This window comes from Alexandromys fortis, unplaced genomic scaffold (assembly GCF_014885135.2).
Source record: "Alexandromys fortis isolate MF-2015 unplaced genomic scaffold, M_Fortis_MF-2015_v1.1 scaffold_36, whole genome shotgun sequence".
NCBI lineage: Eukaryota > Metazoa > Chordata > Mammalia > Rodentia > Cricetidae > Alexandromys > Alexandromys fortis.
In genome coordinates this window covers 10,686,321-10,703,784 of record NW_026067915.1, presented here as the reverse complement: position 1 = coordinate 10,703,784, position 17,464 = coordinate 10,686,321, and the positions used below count along the sequence as shown (strand labels likewise).

At 39.4% G+C, this 17,464-nt stretch overlaps 1 protein-coding gene across 2 annotated transcripts in view; it reads right to left on the bottom strand.

The window, feature by feature from the left end:
• The window catches only part of Setd2 (SET domain containing 2, histone lysine methyltransferase), a 105,981-nt gene that overhangs the window by 79,036 nt on the left and 9,481 nt on the right, over positions 1-17,464 (bottom strand). For both annotated transcript variants that reach the window (XM_050139172.1, XM_050139173.1), the window contains 3 exons: positions 10,566-10,581; positions 3,967-8,225; positions 915-1,046 (listed from right to left, as the gene is read on the bottom strand). In XM_050139172.1, coding sequence (XP_049995129.1) covers positions 915-1,046; positions 3,967-8,225; positions 10,566-10,581 — 4,407 coding nt within the window. The remainder of the gene's footprint in view (positions 1-914; positions 1,047-3,966; positions 8,226-10,565; positions 10,582-17,464) is intronic.

The window sequence follows — 17,464 nt, the reverse complement described above, 5'->3', positions numbered from 1 at the left end:
GTTTCCGCTGGCCACTCCGCTGGAACCTTGGTTTTGTGAGTCTGGTTTTGTTATTAAATTTGTTTAAATATCAATTACTGGTGATTTATTGATCCGACCGCTGCAACAAATTAGGTAGGTTTGTGTGTGCACAAAATTCTGATTAGGTCTGATTATATAAAAGTATACATAGTATTTTTTACTTCAATATATATAATATACATATATTATACTATGTCTAAAATACTGTATTATATAAAATATACTATATAAAATACTATGTATATATTATATATAATACATATGCTTGTATTATACACATTAATATTTCTGAGAATACTACAATGGGACAGAGGTTTGGGAAAAGGTACTTCACCTTTTGCATTTTAAAATTTTAGTGTTTTATTTTATAATCAAAGTTTAAAATTACCACAATTTATTCCACAGGGTATAAGTATTACAAAAGTTAAAGGAGGACTTAACTAAATGTAGTAGTAGAGGCTGGTCATGGTGGCATACAAACCTTAATCCCAGTGCCCCAGAGGCAGAGGCAGAGGCAGGCGGACCTCTGTGTGTTTGAGGTCAGCTTGGTCTATACAGGGAGTTCCAAGGCAGCTAGAGCTACATAACAGATATTATTTCAAAAGTCAAAAAGAAATGAAGGTAAGGAAGGGAGGGAAAAAAGCAGCAATAGAATGTTAGTGTTAGCAATAGAACTGTTTCATAAAGAACTTCTGTGCCAGATGCTATAATCTAATGAGCAATACAGAAGAATTTGTCTTAGTATCTGTTTTCTACTGAATTCTGGAGATTTTATTGCTTATAAATACTCATTTACATATAGAGAAAAGGTTAAAATTATACCCTTCATTAATTATTTCTTATTTAGAGACACATACTAGGAAAGCAAGAGCAAAGTGGAGTATTGTACTTACCACTCAATCATGAGGAGACGATTAAGGCAGTCTTCTCCACAGGCTACTTCTCCTTGAGCTCTCTCATCTTTGGAGAGAGGTGTGCACTCACACTGCATCCGCTTAATATCCCGATGGGATTTATTCTTCTTTCTATTGGGTAGAATTTCATGAGATTTCGTAACATAAGTCTCTTGAAGATAATATATTCAACCAAATAAGTACTGAATCTCAGTTTCTTATTTACTTCTGTAAGTCTACCAATCAAAAGGAAGGCCACACTAAGGTAGAAACAGACTGAGTTCCCTCTATACCCCCACAAACTCACCCCATTCCATAACCTCTCCCCTCAAAAAAAGAGGAGAAGGAGAAAAGAGAATGAGATGATGATAATGATCTAGTTGTCAACATTTGCTAAATAAAAGCCAGATGTGGTGGTATAAATAATCCAAGCTGTTCAGGAGCCTGAGGGAAAGACACAAAATTCAAGGCCTGGCTAAACCATGAGTGCCAAGTCCAGCCAGAACAATTTAAGATCCTGTATAAAGCCCAGGGGATAGAGAATTCTGGAAACAAAGTCTGGGGGAATATAGCTAGCTCAGAAAAGCACTTGCTAATAGCGTACAAATAGGCCCTAGGCTCAATTCCTCAGTACCACAGGAAAGAGGGAAGGGGGGAAAGGAGTATGTGGCAATGAGGGGAAGAAATGAGTTTAAGTCTTCTCATCTTGAAATTCAACCCTTACTTTCTAGTTCAGGTCAAATCACACCAAGTTTAGGAGAAAACAGAAAGGTTTGTAAGTTTCCAATAATGAGGTGGCTGGCTGGCTAGCTAAGTTTAGACCAAGGTGGCACATGCCTTTATCACAGCACTCTTAGGAATCGAAGGCAAGAAGTCTTGGGTTCTACAAGCTCAGGGAAATAATACCAACTGCTAAATAAAAGTTTGTATGAAAGGCTTGAGAAATGGTTCAGAGGTTGAGAGCACTGGCTGCTCTTCCAGAGGTCCTGACTTCAATTCCCAGCACCCACATGGAGGCTCACAACTATCTAAAATAGGATCTGATGCATTCTTCAAGTATGCAGGTATACATGCAGAATGCTCATATACATAAAATATAAATAAAAACAAAGTTTGTATGGGGCTAGAGGGATGGCTCAATAGTAAGAAGCACTTGCTCTTTTGCAGACGAAGAGGACTCTAAATCTGACTCAAAGCACCAACGTGGTGGCTTACAGCTGTCCATAACTCCAGTTACAGTGCCCTTTTATGGCCTCGAGAAGCACCAGACACGCAGGAGAAGTGCATTTATACACATAAAACAAAAGTAAATCTACGGGGTTTTTTGTAGGTATAAAATTCTGTCTCAAAAGTCAGGCAAGGGGCTGGAGAGATGGCTCAGAGGTTAAGAGCATTGCCTGCTCTTCCAAAGGTCCTGAGTTCAATTCCCAGCAACCACATGGTGGCTCACAACCATCTGTAAAGGGGTCTGGTGCCCTCTTCTGGCCTGCAGGCATATACACAGACAGAATATTGCATACATAATAAATAAATATTTAAAAAAAAAAGTCAGGCAATTGTGGCACACACTTTTAAGCCCAGCACTTAGGAGGCAGAGCAGGTGCATTTCTGAGTTTGAGGCAAGCCTGGTCTACAAAGCAAGTTCCAGGACAGCCAAGACTGTTGCACAAAGAAATCCTGTCTTGAAAAAAAAATTTTTTTTAATCAAGAGCTTTAGTTCAACCAGATCCAGGTATAGTGGCACATGCCTATAATCCCAGCACTAGGGAGGCTGAGGCAAAAATACCAGTTTTATATCAGCCTTGGTTACTTAGCAAGCTCTAAGCCAGCCTGCTGTTTCACAAGAGAGAGTATATAACTGAATCAAATCTTTTATGAGACCTCTTAGTGGTATATATCAAACTTGTATACATCTGTTTAAAAAGTGTAGTACTAATTTTGATCCTACTTCATGTTCTGGCTTTGTGGGAGCCTAGCCGGTTTGGATGTTCACCTTCCTGGGCCAGGATGGAGGGGGGAGGACTTTGGACTTTCCACAGGGCAAGGAACCCTGACTGCTCTCCTGACTGAAGAGGGAGGGGGAGGGGAATGGGGAGAGGGGGAGGAGGGGAAGGCGGGGAGGAGGCGGAATTTTTTTTTTCAATAGAAAAAAATTATATTGAAAAAAAAATAGCTGGGCGATGGTGGCACATGCTAAAAGAATAATCAAATAAAGATTTCAGAAGCAAATTTTTCTCAAAAAAGCATTCTGGTAAAAGAATTAGGCTAACCAAGTTCTATTAAGTTCATAAAAACCCATGACAAGCCGGGCGGTGGTGGCGCATGCCTTTAATCCCAGCACTTGGGAGGCAGAGGCAGGCGGATCTCTGTGAGTTCGAGACCAGCCTGGTCTACAAGAGCTAGATCCAGGACAGGCTTCAAACCACAGAGAAACCCTGTCTCGAAAAAGCAAAAAAAAAAAGACAAAACTGATAGTGGTGACAAGTACTTGTAGTCCAAGCTCTTGGGAAGTGGAAGCAGAAAAACCAGGAGTTCAAGGCCAGCCTGAGGTGAATGAGACTTTGTCACAATAAAAATTAAATAAATGAATAAATAAATAGTCTTCTTAACCTTATGTACACAGTAAAAAAAAATTAACAGAATGTTCAAAGTGCTTAAAGGGATGACAAGTAAACTGAACCAGGAGGGAACGCTACACAAAAGGAAAAGGCTCAGCAGAAAGTATACACTAAAAACACAGTCAAGGAGTGGAGAGAGAGATGGCTCAGCAGTTTGAAGTGCTTGTTATGCTTCCAGAGCATCAGGAAGCAGTTTGATTCCCAGGTGCCACCTCAGGTAGCTCAGATTAGAAAAAACCAGACACCACTTTTCTTATAGAAAAAAAATGAAAGGACTCTATTAGTAACTATAAAGAGAAAAGGACATTTTATAGATTCTGTTACTCTACGTTTTACCAAACTCTTATTTCAGTCTAAACTGCTGAAAAGTTTGTTATTTTTTCTTTACAAAAAAGCAGCACAAACGTATCAACAAAAGCATTAGTTAGGCTCACCTTTCAGTTAAATAAACGTTTTCTTCAATAAGATCAAAGTAACAAGGCATCTTTCCTAGCTTGGCAAATTCTTTCCACCGCTGTGGGTCCCTGAAGTCATCCATCGCACAGGAAGGCCCCATCAGTCCCGAGTGGAGCGGTGCTGAGGTCTCTCCTGGCTCACTCTCCACTCTAACTTTCTTTCTAGCCTGCAGCTCACTATCACTTTCAGAATCACTCTCCAATTCTTGCCTTCGTTTTTTAGGGGGTCCTCTTTCTTTTATGTCATTTTTCTCAAAGTTTTTTGAAAAATCTTTCCTTTCATTTGTAACTAAAGAATCCTTAGTTGAATTGCTGCTTATTTCAGGTGCTTGCACTGATTCCTTGTCCTTTTGATGGAAGAAAAATTTATTGGACTGGCTTGAAAAATGTGATCCACTACGCTGATCCCAATTCTCCTCTTCTTCCCGATCATCTGTTAAAGAATCTGGTACCTGCCCTTGAATTCGATCATAAGCAACCCCGGTTCCTGGAGGTCTGCCTGCTGATCTTGGATCCCAATAACCATTGCCTTGCCAGTAATTATGGGTCCCACCAAAATGTTCAGCATTTTGTTGATACTTGTGTGTACCACAGGCTCCATAGCTGCTGTCAGGTTGCTGGTATGTGCTAGTGGGCCTTTCTTGTTGGGAGAAGTCCCACCCTACGTTTCTGAGCTCTTCTGATGAGTGCAAGCCATCCATACGGGAAATATCACAAGAGGAAGAAAAGTTCATGTCTGTTTTTCCTAGTCTACTACTATCAGGCCTATTAGAGAAAATTATCTGTTGCCGAGACTTATTTGGGATATCTTCAAAATCATCAGAATAAAGTGGTAGCTCTTGTGACCTAGATGTTTTGGCTCTTACTGTGTCCTCTGAATTTAGGTGACCTAGAAGGTCAGATTTCAAGTCTGTATGACTTGTACTATCAACCCCGTCACTTTGAGAATGAGCAATTTCAGGTAGGTGATTATCTACTTTTCTGCTGAACTGTGAATAAGAAGTTTCTAAATTCCTCTCTGTTCCTTTATGAAGGAAGAATTTCTCAGTCTGAGGACAGCCTTTACTTACTATACTCTCAAACTTATCCTCGTATGAATGTCTCCTTGACTCTAATCTTTCATTTTCCCAGTGGTCAGAATAATGTCGGTAGCTATGACTGCTCCGAGAAGAACAGGGACTTGTCTCTTCCATGGGCAAAGTAGAATTCTTTGGCACAACCACAACAGACTGGAGACGGTTTCTTGGGATACTGCTGTCATCAGACTCTGTACCTTCTGAATCACTTTCGTCACTTGAACTTCCAGAAGATCCAGAATAATCTTCATGGATAGTCGATATAATTTCAGGAGCATTATCACTACTGTCACATTTTAAGGTGTAAGTTATACCATCACTGTCTTCCATGGTTAAGTTCAAATCATAAGAAATTACAACTTCTGAGTCATCAGAAGTATGTGTATGTCCTCTTCCTTCTTCCTCATCTAAGATTTCTGCTCTTTCTCTTCTATCATGCAATATGGAATTCTCTTCTTCTTGAGCCTCTTGCAAAGACTGCCCAGATAATACATTATTGTGCCTGTTTTCCCAAGAAGCAAATCCCTTTCCTGAATCAGGAAGGGCACTACCCACTTCTGTTTCTTTCCCTACATACTTTAAAAACTCTGTGCTTTTTTTACTCTGCATGGCATCTAGAACTGAAGATGTATTCTCGTCACATTTTATTCCTGGCGGAAGGCTCTGAAAAGATGAAACAATACCTGAACTCCCCATAGACTCATACAAATCATCAAAATGGTTAGGTGAGGCTGAACTAGTGCTACCGATGCTTTGCTTATATTCATCACATGCAAATTTTGAGTGCTGATCTGTCGGTTCTCTATTATCACATATAACTGTTTTTGATTCCAAATGCACATTCATAAAGCTATTTGAAGAAATCTTCATAACTGAAGGTTCAATATTTTCAGCTTCAGAGTTCTCAACTGGAGAACAGCATCTATCTGAATCTTTGGTTTTGTAACAAGAATGTCTCTTATCAATTGATTCTTTAATTGATGTTTTGGAATATTCTACAGTCTTACCTGGCAAAGACATGAGTTTATCATGGTGTGGTGACAACGAAGGTTCTGTTTCCCTAAATGGACTTTTAGACTTACTATGCTGCCTACAGCTATCATCTGAGTCTTTTTCTTTACATCTATCGATGTTCTGAAATCCATTTGATGAAAGCATACAAGCCTCTGATCCAGTCACACTATCATCAGAAGTCATTGAAATAGCATCTGTTTTAGAGGCACAAAATGTTGCCATATCAGATTCTGTCTCTGGAGATCCATTTATATTTAATTCAATAGAACAGTAACTTCTTAACTGATCATTTTTCACTTTTGATAATGACTCTAATTCTTTAATATTGTCAAGGCTATCGTGGCCTATAAATTCAGTCTTAAGAATAGGAGATTCATCTAGCTTTTTAAAAGTAGGTGAATCATTTAATTGATTTGATGGAGATGGAGACCCAGTCTTTTCTCTTTCAGAAATTTTATTAATTGTTCTTAATTCACTACCTTTTGAACAAGGAGTCTGCAAACTAAAAGAAGGAGATTGTTTGCTTTCCTCATTTAATTCTGCACAACAGAAAGAATTTTTAAATTTATCAGACTTGGATACGGGTTTTGAAAGGGCAGATTTGTAACGGGAAGCACTGTTATCATGCTTAGAATAGGAGGACCCCCGTCGGAATCCCAGTTCAGTTGGGGAAGAACAACATCTTTTTATGGATTCATGCTCTGAAGTCCGCTTGGATTCTCTTTCTAGTTTTGAAGAATACTTTCCTCTTCTCTCCATCTCTAAGTAAGAGGTCTCAGTTTTACAGTCCCGATCAAATTTAGAGTAAGATGATAATGTCCTTAGGTCTCTGTAGGAATGGGATGAAGTGCGCCTTGGATATGACTTCTTATACTCATCTTCAGAGTCCGAGCTCTCCCGTGCCCTGTTATCTGTATAGGGCCGAGAATAGCGTGTCCTTTCACGGTAAGGTGAACTCCTATGGTAGCGTCGATCAGATTCATAATAATGAGATCGCTCTGACCGAGAATAAGACAAACTAGTTCTAGAGACTCTGTCAGATCTAGAACGAGATCGGCTCCGCCTTCGGTCTCTTTCAGACCTACATCGGGAAGATACATACCGAGTATCTCTTTCAAGTTTTGAGTAGCTAAAGTATTTATCATCTCTCTCTGTTTTAGATCTCGATGACTTCCCCAAATCCTCACTTTTTGAAGGTGCTGAGCTCTTTTTAAAATCTCTTTCCTTCTCAATGCTTGTAGAAGATTTTAAATCATGTGATCTTTGACTGGAGGAAGTCCGTACAGAATCTTCATCAGATTCTGAACCAAGAAATGCGCCTTCAAATTGTGAAGATTTCTTCTTAGAACTCCCTTTTTTAGAACTGAGGCTTATCTTAGAACCATCTGAAACTTCTTCTTCCTTCCCAATATGGGAATCTTCTCTTTGTAGGGGATTATCTGCTTGTTCTTTCAAAGTTTGAATTGTGTGTTCTTCCAAACTGTTAGATACAATATCCTGTTTCATATCCACCTCTAAAGATTCTGGTACAATTTTAACTGGTGGTTCTTTCTGAACTCTATCAACTGGTGCAGTCATTAGTACTGTTACTGGGGGGTGTGGCAAGGCCACTGGCTCTGATATTGGTGCTGGTGGTGACGTGGCTTGGGGAGGTGGAGGAGGTGGAGGTGGAGATGAAGGTGGTGAATCTACAGTTGATTCTGCTATGACTGCTGGTAACTGTATTGTAGGGGGAGGGGGAGATGCTACAGCTGTGGCTGTAGCCAGCTGTGGCCTGGATGTCACATGAAGCAGATGTTTCTTAAAATGAATTCTACCCAATTCCACTCTTGACTTTGGTGGGGAAGATTCTTCTGTAGTAGCAAAAGTATCTCCTGTGTCCATTTTAACTTTAGGGTTTGAGTCTACTTGAAGAGTTGTAGCTGGGGAGTTTGGAGAATCACTTTGCTTTTCATTGCTAAGTGCAGTGAGAAACCTGTTCTGTAAAGTTTTCTTTGTAAGACTGAAGCTGAATGACACCTTCTGCCGTCCCTGTTCCTCCAAATTAACTTTTGTCTTCGTGCCTTTGGGCAAAAATCGACTAGAAGCAACACCTTTGAACATTGGTCCTTTGATGAAACCTGTTTTCTGCACATTTTCAATCTTTGCCTATAAAAGAACAAAGCAATTATGGTAATAAATGCTTTCTTTCAAATTGCGAATATCATATTCACAACTGTCAATATCAAAATTTAAAATGTCAGAGAAAACTTTTAAAAATCATTAACAGTAGTATGATTTTCACTATGCTACAAATGTAGCTTTTCATTTATGAATTTAGCTTTTCATTATGAAACATTTTAGGCATAATCAAAAGTATAAAGACTAACAAATTACTAAGTATGCATCCCCAGCTTAAACAATTGCCTGTATTTTTTTTTCCATTTAATCCTACATTATCCACACTGGCAGTATTTTCTAGATACCTAACTTTTTCTTTTTTTGTTTTGTGTGTTGGTTTTTGTTTTTAGTTTTTTGTGTTAATGGTGTTTTTTTTTTAATTTTATTGGTTTTTTTTATTTTTTTACAACTTTATTTCGTGCACATTGGTATAACGATGTCAGATTCTCTTGAACTGGAGCTACAGACATGTGTATGCTGCGAATTGAACCCGGGTCCTCTGGAGGAGCAGTCAGTGCTCTTAACCACTGAACAATCTCACCAGCCCCTTGAATTTTGTTTTTGAGGCAGAATCTCACTATGCAGCCCAGGCTTGCTTTGAACACATACTAATCCTCATGCTTCCACCTCCCCAGTGCTGGGTTACAACGATGCACTACCATGCTCAGCTCAAGCAGCATTTTTTTTTTCTTTTTGTTTTGTTTTTCAATACGGTTTCTCTGTAGCTTTGAAGCCTGTCCTGGAACTAGCTCTTGTAGACCAGGCTGACCTCAAACTCACAGAGATCGCCTGCCTCTGCCTCCCAAGTGCTGGGATTAAACGTGTGCACCACCACCGCCCAGCTCAAGCAGCATTTCCAAAAAGTTTTAACCAGATATGTAGATGACATTTATATACCTTAGTAATACAAACAGTTTGTTCTTGTGTTTTACTTATCTAAAAAACAAAGATCAAATAAGCCAAAGACCTCCTAGCATCACATAAAATCAGTAGAGGAGGGTCAAAAATATATATATGTATATGAGCCATACACTAGAGAATATTAAATCAATAGCTCTAAAATGAAGAAAAAATTGCTTGGGGTATTTTTAAATTTTTTTTTTGGTATTTTAATTTTTGTTTTTAAGGCAGGGATTAGCCAGGCGTTGGTGGCGCATGCCTTTAATCCCAGGACTTGGGAGGCAGAGGCAGGTGATCTCTGTGAGTTCGAGGCCAGCCTGGTCTACAAGAGCTAGTTCTAGGAAAGGCTCCAAAAAGCTTCAGAGAAACCCTGTCTCGAAAAACCAAAAAAAAAAAGGGCAGGGATCAACAAGCACCATTTTAATGACCTTCCCTCTTACAGCATTCATTTTAATGATAAAGTAGCCAAAAAAAGGCCTTCTACTATACTAGAAATTACTCTGCCTTAGCACACTACCACTATCTCTGCCTGGGCTACACACAAATTTGGTAATGTTAATTTATTCACCAATATTACTATGTAAACAAGATACAGCTAAGAAGTCTTCTCCATTATCTGACGAAGTATCTGACAAACCACCAAAGGAAACAGTGGGAGTCATAATTTAAAGGCATAATCTAGGTTGTTGAAATGTAACAGAAAAGTCTACAAGCACAAACTCAAGCATATATAAATATATGAGGCAGGTCTCGCCAGGAACACAGAGGTAAGTCTGCTTCTGCTCTCCAGCACACACACCACAGCCTCAAGCCTACATTAAAGACTAATATCAGGAGAGCAAGTCAAGTCCAAATTAAAAATTTGCCATCTATAACATTTTTCTAAGAAATGTTCTTTATTTTTGCCATTTAAGAGAGTAATTTTCCTCCTGAATATGGTATAATTGAAAATTAGTTCTAAAGCTAGGTGCAGTGGCACACACCTTTGATCCCAGAATTCTGTTTGTAGAACTGCTAGTTTCTGTCACCTTTCTAAATTTCTTGGTTTTTTATTTTTTTGTTTTGTTTTGTTTTGAAACAGGGTTTCTCTTTCGCTTTGGAGCCTGTCTTGGAACGAGCTCTTGTAGACCAGGCTAGCCTCAAACTCACAGAGATCCGCCTGCCTCTGCCTCCCAAGTGCTGGGATTAAAGGCGTGCACCACCACCGCCCTGCCACCTTACTAAATTTCTTGAATCTTTTAAGTTTAAAATTATTCTTGTTATATACAATATCCCTCATTAGCATGAGTTATTTTAACTATTAAGCAAAACTATTAATTTCATTTCACAATCAAAGGAACAGTTACCTTTAAATATTTTCAGCTTTTATCTAGATTCTAAAATGTACTTAAAAACCATTTCTTGAATGACTAGTTCAATTATACTTACCTCATTTTCTTCTTCTCTATTCCCATTCAGCCAAGAAAACATGCAAAAGAATAAAAAGGATCATAAATACTTAAACAAAATGAAACTTTTCATTAAACAGATACTTAATATAATCAATCTATCCTTTCGTTGTCCTAGTGACAACTCTGTAACAACTATTTCCTGAAGCTAGTGCAAGCCACTATGCAAAGTTCCAGAGCACAAAAGTAAGCAAGGCAGTACCTAACCTAGAAGAGATTACCTTTTCTAATAAGTAGCAAAATATAGATGCTACAAAAGCAATTCCTACATAAAGGAGTAAATATAAGGACTAACTACATACAATGTAGCAGCAAAGTGGAAAACTTTGTTTTTATTAAACTTAGTTTAATAAAACAGGAATGCAAATAATCCTAAAATGTGGGTTAGTTCTTAGAGAATGTACTTTTGGAGTGATCCCAGGCAAAAGGTAAAGATTAAAACAGAACAGCTCCTACGAGTAAACTAAAATCCATTCACTGTTACCTCAAGTATAAGGTATAAGATAGAAAAAGGACACAATTAAATGGAATAAGAAACAGTGGGCATGTTTCTGATGAAGAATCACAGGACAGCCAGGGCAACACAGTAAAGCTGTCCCATAAAAACAAATAAAATCAACAAAAATCAAATCTAATGCTGAAGAGACGCCTCAGCAGTTGAGAACAATTGCTGCTCTTTTAAGGACCTGGGTTCAGCTCTCAGCACATGCTAGTGCACAGCCATCTGTGCTCCAGTTCCAGAGGATTCAACACCCTCTTCAGTCCTCCATGAGGACCAAGAATGTAAATGGTAAGTGAATGTAAGCACACACACATAAAATCAATACATACATCTAAGAAAGAAAAAGTTAAAAGAAAAAGCCACCTGTGAATGCCTCAAGCCTTTTCATCCAAGCAAACTTATCTGTGCAAATTCCAGACCAGCTTGGTCTATAGGACAACCTTCAGGCTAACCAGACCATGTGTCAAAAAACTGAGATGGGCTTGGAAGATGGTTCTGTGGTTAACAGCAAAGGGCCTTCAGCTCCTAGCAATCACACTACTACGCCTAATAACCATCTGTAACTCCAGTTCAAAAGAATTCAACACTCTCTTCTCTCTCTCTCTCTCTCTCTCTCTCTCTCTCTCTCTCTCTCTCTCACACACACACACACACACACACACACACACACACACACACAATTAAAGTGACTGCCTAACATAAACAAAGCCCTGGGTTCCTTCCTCAGTACTTGTGGCAAAAAAAAAAAAAATAAAACCACTAAGCCAGGCAGTGGTGGCACACACCTTTAATCCCAACACTTGGGAGGCAGAGGCAGGTGGATTTTCGAGTTTAAGGCCAGTCGGATCTACAGAGTGTGTTCCTAGACAGCCAGGCTACACAAACACTGTCTCGAAAATCCATAAAAATAAACAAACAATAATATTAATAGAGAAAAAGATGAAATTACAAACAAGCAAAAGGAAAGATCTCTAATCCAATCTATTATCATCTTGGTCTACAAAGCCTTCTAACACATTTGAGTGTCTGTGTGGCTTTCATTTAAACAATGATATTGTTGGACTAGAAGTCCAAACATCAAGGAAGAGTTGCTCCAGACACCACTCACATAACCACAAGTTGATGCAAAAGCAAGAGGATTTTTATTCTGTCATGACAGGGTCCTTCAGGTTTGGGATATGAAGGACATCGATAGCTGTTACAGTCCATCTTTTAAAGCGAAAAGCCACCGGACCTGTAGGTTGTTTTCCAACTTATTGGATTGGCTTATTCAAAGGGTTACTAGTAGTGACTGGTCTATTTTAGGACAGGAGAATAGCTGTGTGGTCAGGTGATAAGGGAGAGCATCTGTGGTCCAATCCTGACCTTTGGTTCAGTGACTAAATTAAAACATCAGGAACTGAGTCAACATCTGTGGGTTGTATTTGCCTCAATTCCCAAAATGGACTTACGTTTGAAGAATATTTACAAGGACACAGGAGGATAAGCAGTCCAGTATACGTGGGGGGAGGGTGGGGGGGGGCACGACTGTCCCTTTTCCAAGATAGAGTGAGTGTAAGGTTTTAGAAAAATGTCTTAGGGTTGAGGGAGCTTACAAATGCATTTAGAGTCTTTCAGTATTTCTAGGTATTGTAACCATACTATACAAGCCATTATGTATTTCACTTTGTTCCTTAATCCTTTAATCCCAGCACTTGGGAGGCAGAGGCAGGAGGATCTCTGTGAGTTCGAGACCAGCCTGGTCTACAAGAGCTAGTTCCAGGACAGGCTCCAAAACCACAGAGAAATCCTGTCTCAAAAAAACAAAAAAAAACCCATGCTACAGAGGCAAGGTTGTTTACACCTGTTAATTCTCCTGGGGGGGTAGAAGCAGAAGGATCACAAGTTCAAGGCCATTCTTGATTACATAGCAAGTTCAAAACTAGCCTGGATGGTATATATGATACAGTCTCAAATAGGGTGACGGGCAGAAAGCAGGCTCTTGTCTAACATGCATGCAACACCGGGTTTAATAGCCAAGACTGAATAAACTAGGTGAGGTAGTGCATAGCTATAATCCTAGCACTTGAGCAGTAGAGCCAAGAAAAACAGAAATTCTAAGTCATATTCAATTACATAGTGAGTTCAAGGCCAATCTGTGCTACATAAGAAAAGCAGAGGTCACCAACCAGATGTAGGAGGCAAAATGAGAATGCCTTACAGAGGAAAGGTACCAAGCCGCAAGGCTAAACCTAAGAATTATGGGTGAATTTAAATCATAAGAGCTAGTTAGTAATAAGTGTGAGCAATAGGCCAAATGGTTTAAAATTAATGTAAGCCTCTGTGGGTTTATTTGGGACTGAATGGCGGCAGGAATGGACGGAACAGAAAATTCTGTCTACACCCTGCCTCAAGAAAACAAAAGTTAGAACACTTTTTTGTTTATCATTTTAAAACACATACATTGGGGCTGGAGAAAAGAGCTAAGAGCACTGGCTGCTCTTGCAGGGGACTCTGATCCAATTCCCAGCACCCACAAGGCCTCTCACAACTGTCTCTAACTCATCTCTCATAAGGTAGCTGACATTCTCTTCTGACTTCCAAGTACACTGCATAACTTTGATGCATAAGCATACAGGCAGGTAGGCAAAACACCCATAAAGTAAAATAGGAAAAAAAAACCAACACATATACCCGGGGGGGGGGGGACTATACAAATATACAACTAAAATTACATCTTCCCAGAAAAAAAAACTGTAAATTTGCGTATCCTTATATACATAAGAGATGAGAGACCAAAGAAGAACGGTATATGAGTGCAAAGGGAAGAGCAACATATTTTACTGGGTTTCAAACCAGTGCCTGTTCACTCACTGCAGCTGCTGCTTATGCTTTTGTTTGTTTTTAAACACAGGTCCTGGGGTCCTGGCTATCCAGGAACTCACTTTATAGACCAGGCTGACCTTGAACTCACTGAGAGTTCTGCCTCCTGAGGGCCAGGCTTAAAGCCGTGCACCACCACTGCCTGGCTGAATCACTGCCTTTCCTCCATCCCCCTTTTCAGCACCCATTCACTGCTTCTGGATCACATAGTGAAACTGAGACTTGGAAGTTTAGAAACTTTTACAACAATGTGACCTTAACCAATGATCAGGTCTGCATTCTTTAAAGATCTTTATTAGGAAATAATCAGAGTCAAAGTTACAAAAAATAGTATTCTTGTACTCTACCCAACTCTCCTCAACAGTAGCCATAGAGCTTAAGTACAATATGAAATTGGAGCTGTTATCAGTTCAATTTCTAGTTTCATTTTTGTTGCTCTAATAATGAAACACTGACCAAAAGCAACTTAGGGTAAGAGTTTATTCAATTAACATTTCCAGGTTACAGTCTACCATCCTGGGAAGTCAGGGCAGGAAGTCAAGTAGAAACCACAGAAGAACACTGCTGTTTTGCTTGCAAGCTCAAGCTTAGCTTTCTTTTAAAGAGCCCAGAACCACCTGCCTAAAAACTGGTGCCGTTCACAGTAGACAAGCACTCATACATTTGTTAATAAATATGATACAGGTCAATATGATTGATCTGTGAAGACAACTCCTAAATCAATGCTTTACCCTCTATGACTCTATAGGCTGTCTCAAGTTAACAACTAAACCTGACTAGGACCATATATTACTGCTCAGTAGATTATATTTTGTCACTATTTTTTAAACACGGAACTCAAATTCATTTGTGTATAAACACAGTTCAATGCAATTTCATCCCATGTAGTTATGTGTAACCACCACTACAATCAAAACATAACTGTTCAGTGGCTCAATTATTCTCAATGTCTACATTTTAAAATTTGTATGGGTATGGATGCTTTGCTTGTCTTGTGTATGTGCATCATGTGAGTGCCTGGTGCCCTTGGAGGCCATGAGAGGGTGCTGGATCCTCTGTAACTAGAATTACAGATGGTTGTGAGTGGCCAAGTGAAACTGAAGTGCAGATCCTGTGTGTACTTACCCTCTGAGTCAACCTTCCAACCCTCAATATCTAGTTTATAATTTTTTCTAGGAATTCAATTTTGTTGTGTTTAAGTTATTGATCCATGACAGTGAAAAAAAGAAGTATCCAGCTTATATTATATATAAAACATTCATCATGGTCCTGGAATTTTCTGGTACATCACTGTACAATATCCTAACTTAGGTCTACAGCAAAACTGCAATAGACAGATGATGCTAAGCTAGCAAGGTTCTAGTATTAGTAACCATCAAAATCTTCTCAAAATCAAGATGTTAAGAACTGGGGATGTGTTCCCTCATACTGGGTGGCCTTGTCCAGCCTTAACACAACTACTGCAACTTGATATGCCACGTTTGGTTGATATCCATGGAAGCCTGACTTTTTCTGAAGAGAAAGAGGAGTGATTGAGGGAGGGAATGAGAAGAAGAGACTGGGAAGAGAGAGGGGAAACTGTGTGGTCAAGATGTGTCTGTGTGTACGCGCGCACGTTTGTGTGTGTGTGTGTGTGTGTGTGTGTGTGTGTGTGTGTGTGTGTGTGTGTAAAATAGTGAAGAAAAAAGAAACTGGGGATGGCCAGGTACACATGCCTTTACTCTCAGCACCTGGGAAGCAGAGGCAGGCGGAATCTCTGAGTTGGAAGCCAGCCGGGTCTACAGAATGAATTCCAGAATGGTTAGGGCCACACTGAGAAACCCTGTCTTCAAAAACCAAAAACTAAGAACTGGGGCTGTAGCTCAGATAGAGTGCTAACAGATAAAGAACATGGATATGAGGCCCCAAGCTTGGTTCTCAATAATGAAATAAAATTTTAAAAAGAAAAAACTTGGGCTGGAGAGATGTCTCAGAAGTTAAGAGCACTGACTGCTCTTTCAGAGGTCCTGAGTTCAATTCCCAGCAACCACATGGTGGCTCACAGCCATCTGTAATGAGATCTGGTGCCCTCTTCTGGCCAGCAAGCATACAGACAGACAGAACACTGTATACATAATAAATAAATCTTTTTTTAAAAAAGAAAACTTATAAACCATATGTTATATAAATATATATATATGTGTGTGTGTCTTTTAAACACTTATACAGGGCAGCAGAGATGGCTCAGCAGTTAAGAACCCTACCTGCTCTCACAGAGGGCCCAAGTTCAGTTCCCAACACCCAAACAGAATGGCTCCCAAATGCCTGGGATGCCAGCTCTGGTCCCTGCATTCATGTACACATACCCACACACATATACACATATATTCTAAAAATAAAACCTTCACTTATATAGATAATAACAGTGAAAACAAAAATGCTTAAGCAGTGAATGCATGTCAGAAAAACATGCAGCTAACAAAAGTATTTCCAGTAAGCATATGCCCAGCTGAAATATATGCTATCATATTTTAATCCCTGCCCCTCATTTCTTGTTGTCTAATAACACACCATTATCTTCTTTAATAATAAAGAAAAAAAATACTCGCCGGGGCAATGGTGGCGCATGCCTTTAATCCCAGCACTCAGGAGGCAGAGATAGGGCAACCTGGTCTAGTTCCAGGACAGGCTCCAAAGCTAGAGAAACCCTGTCTCCAAAAAAAAAAAAAAAAAAAGTATCTGACCAATGTTGTTATGAAGGAAAATCTTTTCTATTCAGTTAACACTATTGTTCATATCAACTAATAACAGTATTTCTTACACAAAGCATTGTTAATGTGCAATACAAATTATATGTATAATAGGCAATATTGCTGATAATTGCACAACTGGATTCCTATGTTATCGCATAATAGAAGTTTGTTTTTGTTTTTTAATGGGCCTGGTAAAGTTCCATAGAGTATACCTATTTTGGTTACTTTAACGGAACCTTTGAAATACATTTTTACCAATTTCTCTCTCTCTCTCTCTCTCTCTCTCTCTCTCTCTCTCTCTCTCTCTCTCTCTCTCTCTCTCTCTTCCAAGCCAGAGTTCCTCTGTCCCTGGCTGTCTGGGAACTCATTCTGTAGACCAGGCTGGCCTTGAACTCTGAGATGTGCCTGCCTCTGCCTCTGGAGTACCAGGATTAAAGGTGTGCACCACCATACCCAGCTTTATTTTATGTGCATTGGTGTTTTGCCTGCATGTATGTCTGTGTATATGTATATATATATCCAGGGTGTCAGATCCCCTGGAACTGGAGTCACAGTCATGAGCTTCATGTGGGAACTGGAATTGAACCCTGGTCCTCTGGAAAAGCAGTCAGTGCTCTCAACTGCTGAGCCATCTCTCCAGCCCTACAGTTTTACCAATTTATAATTAGGTACTTTATTGTATGTTAATAAAATTCACCTCTTTGGCTAACCCGACTATACTTTCAGCACAGAAGCAGTATTATAAAATATGTAGTTTATGTTTTAGAATGCAGAGTTGGCCTG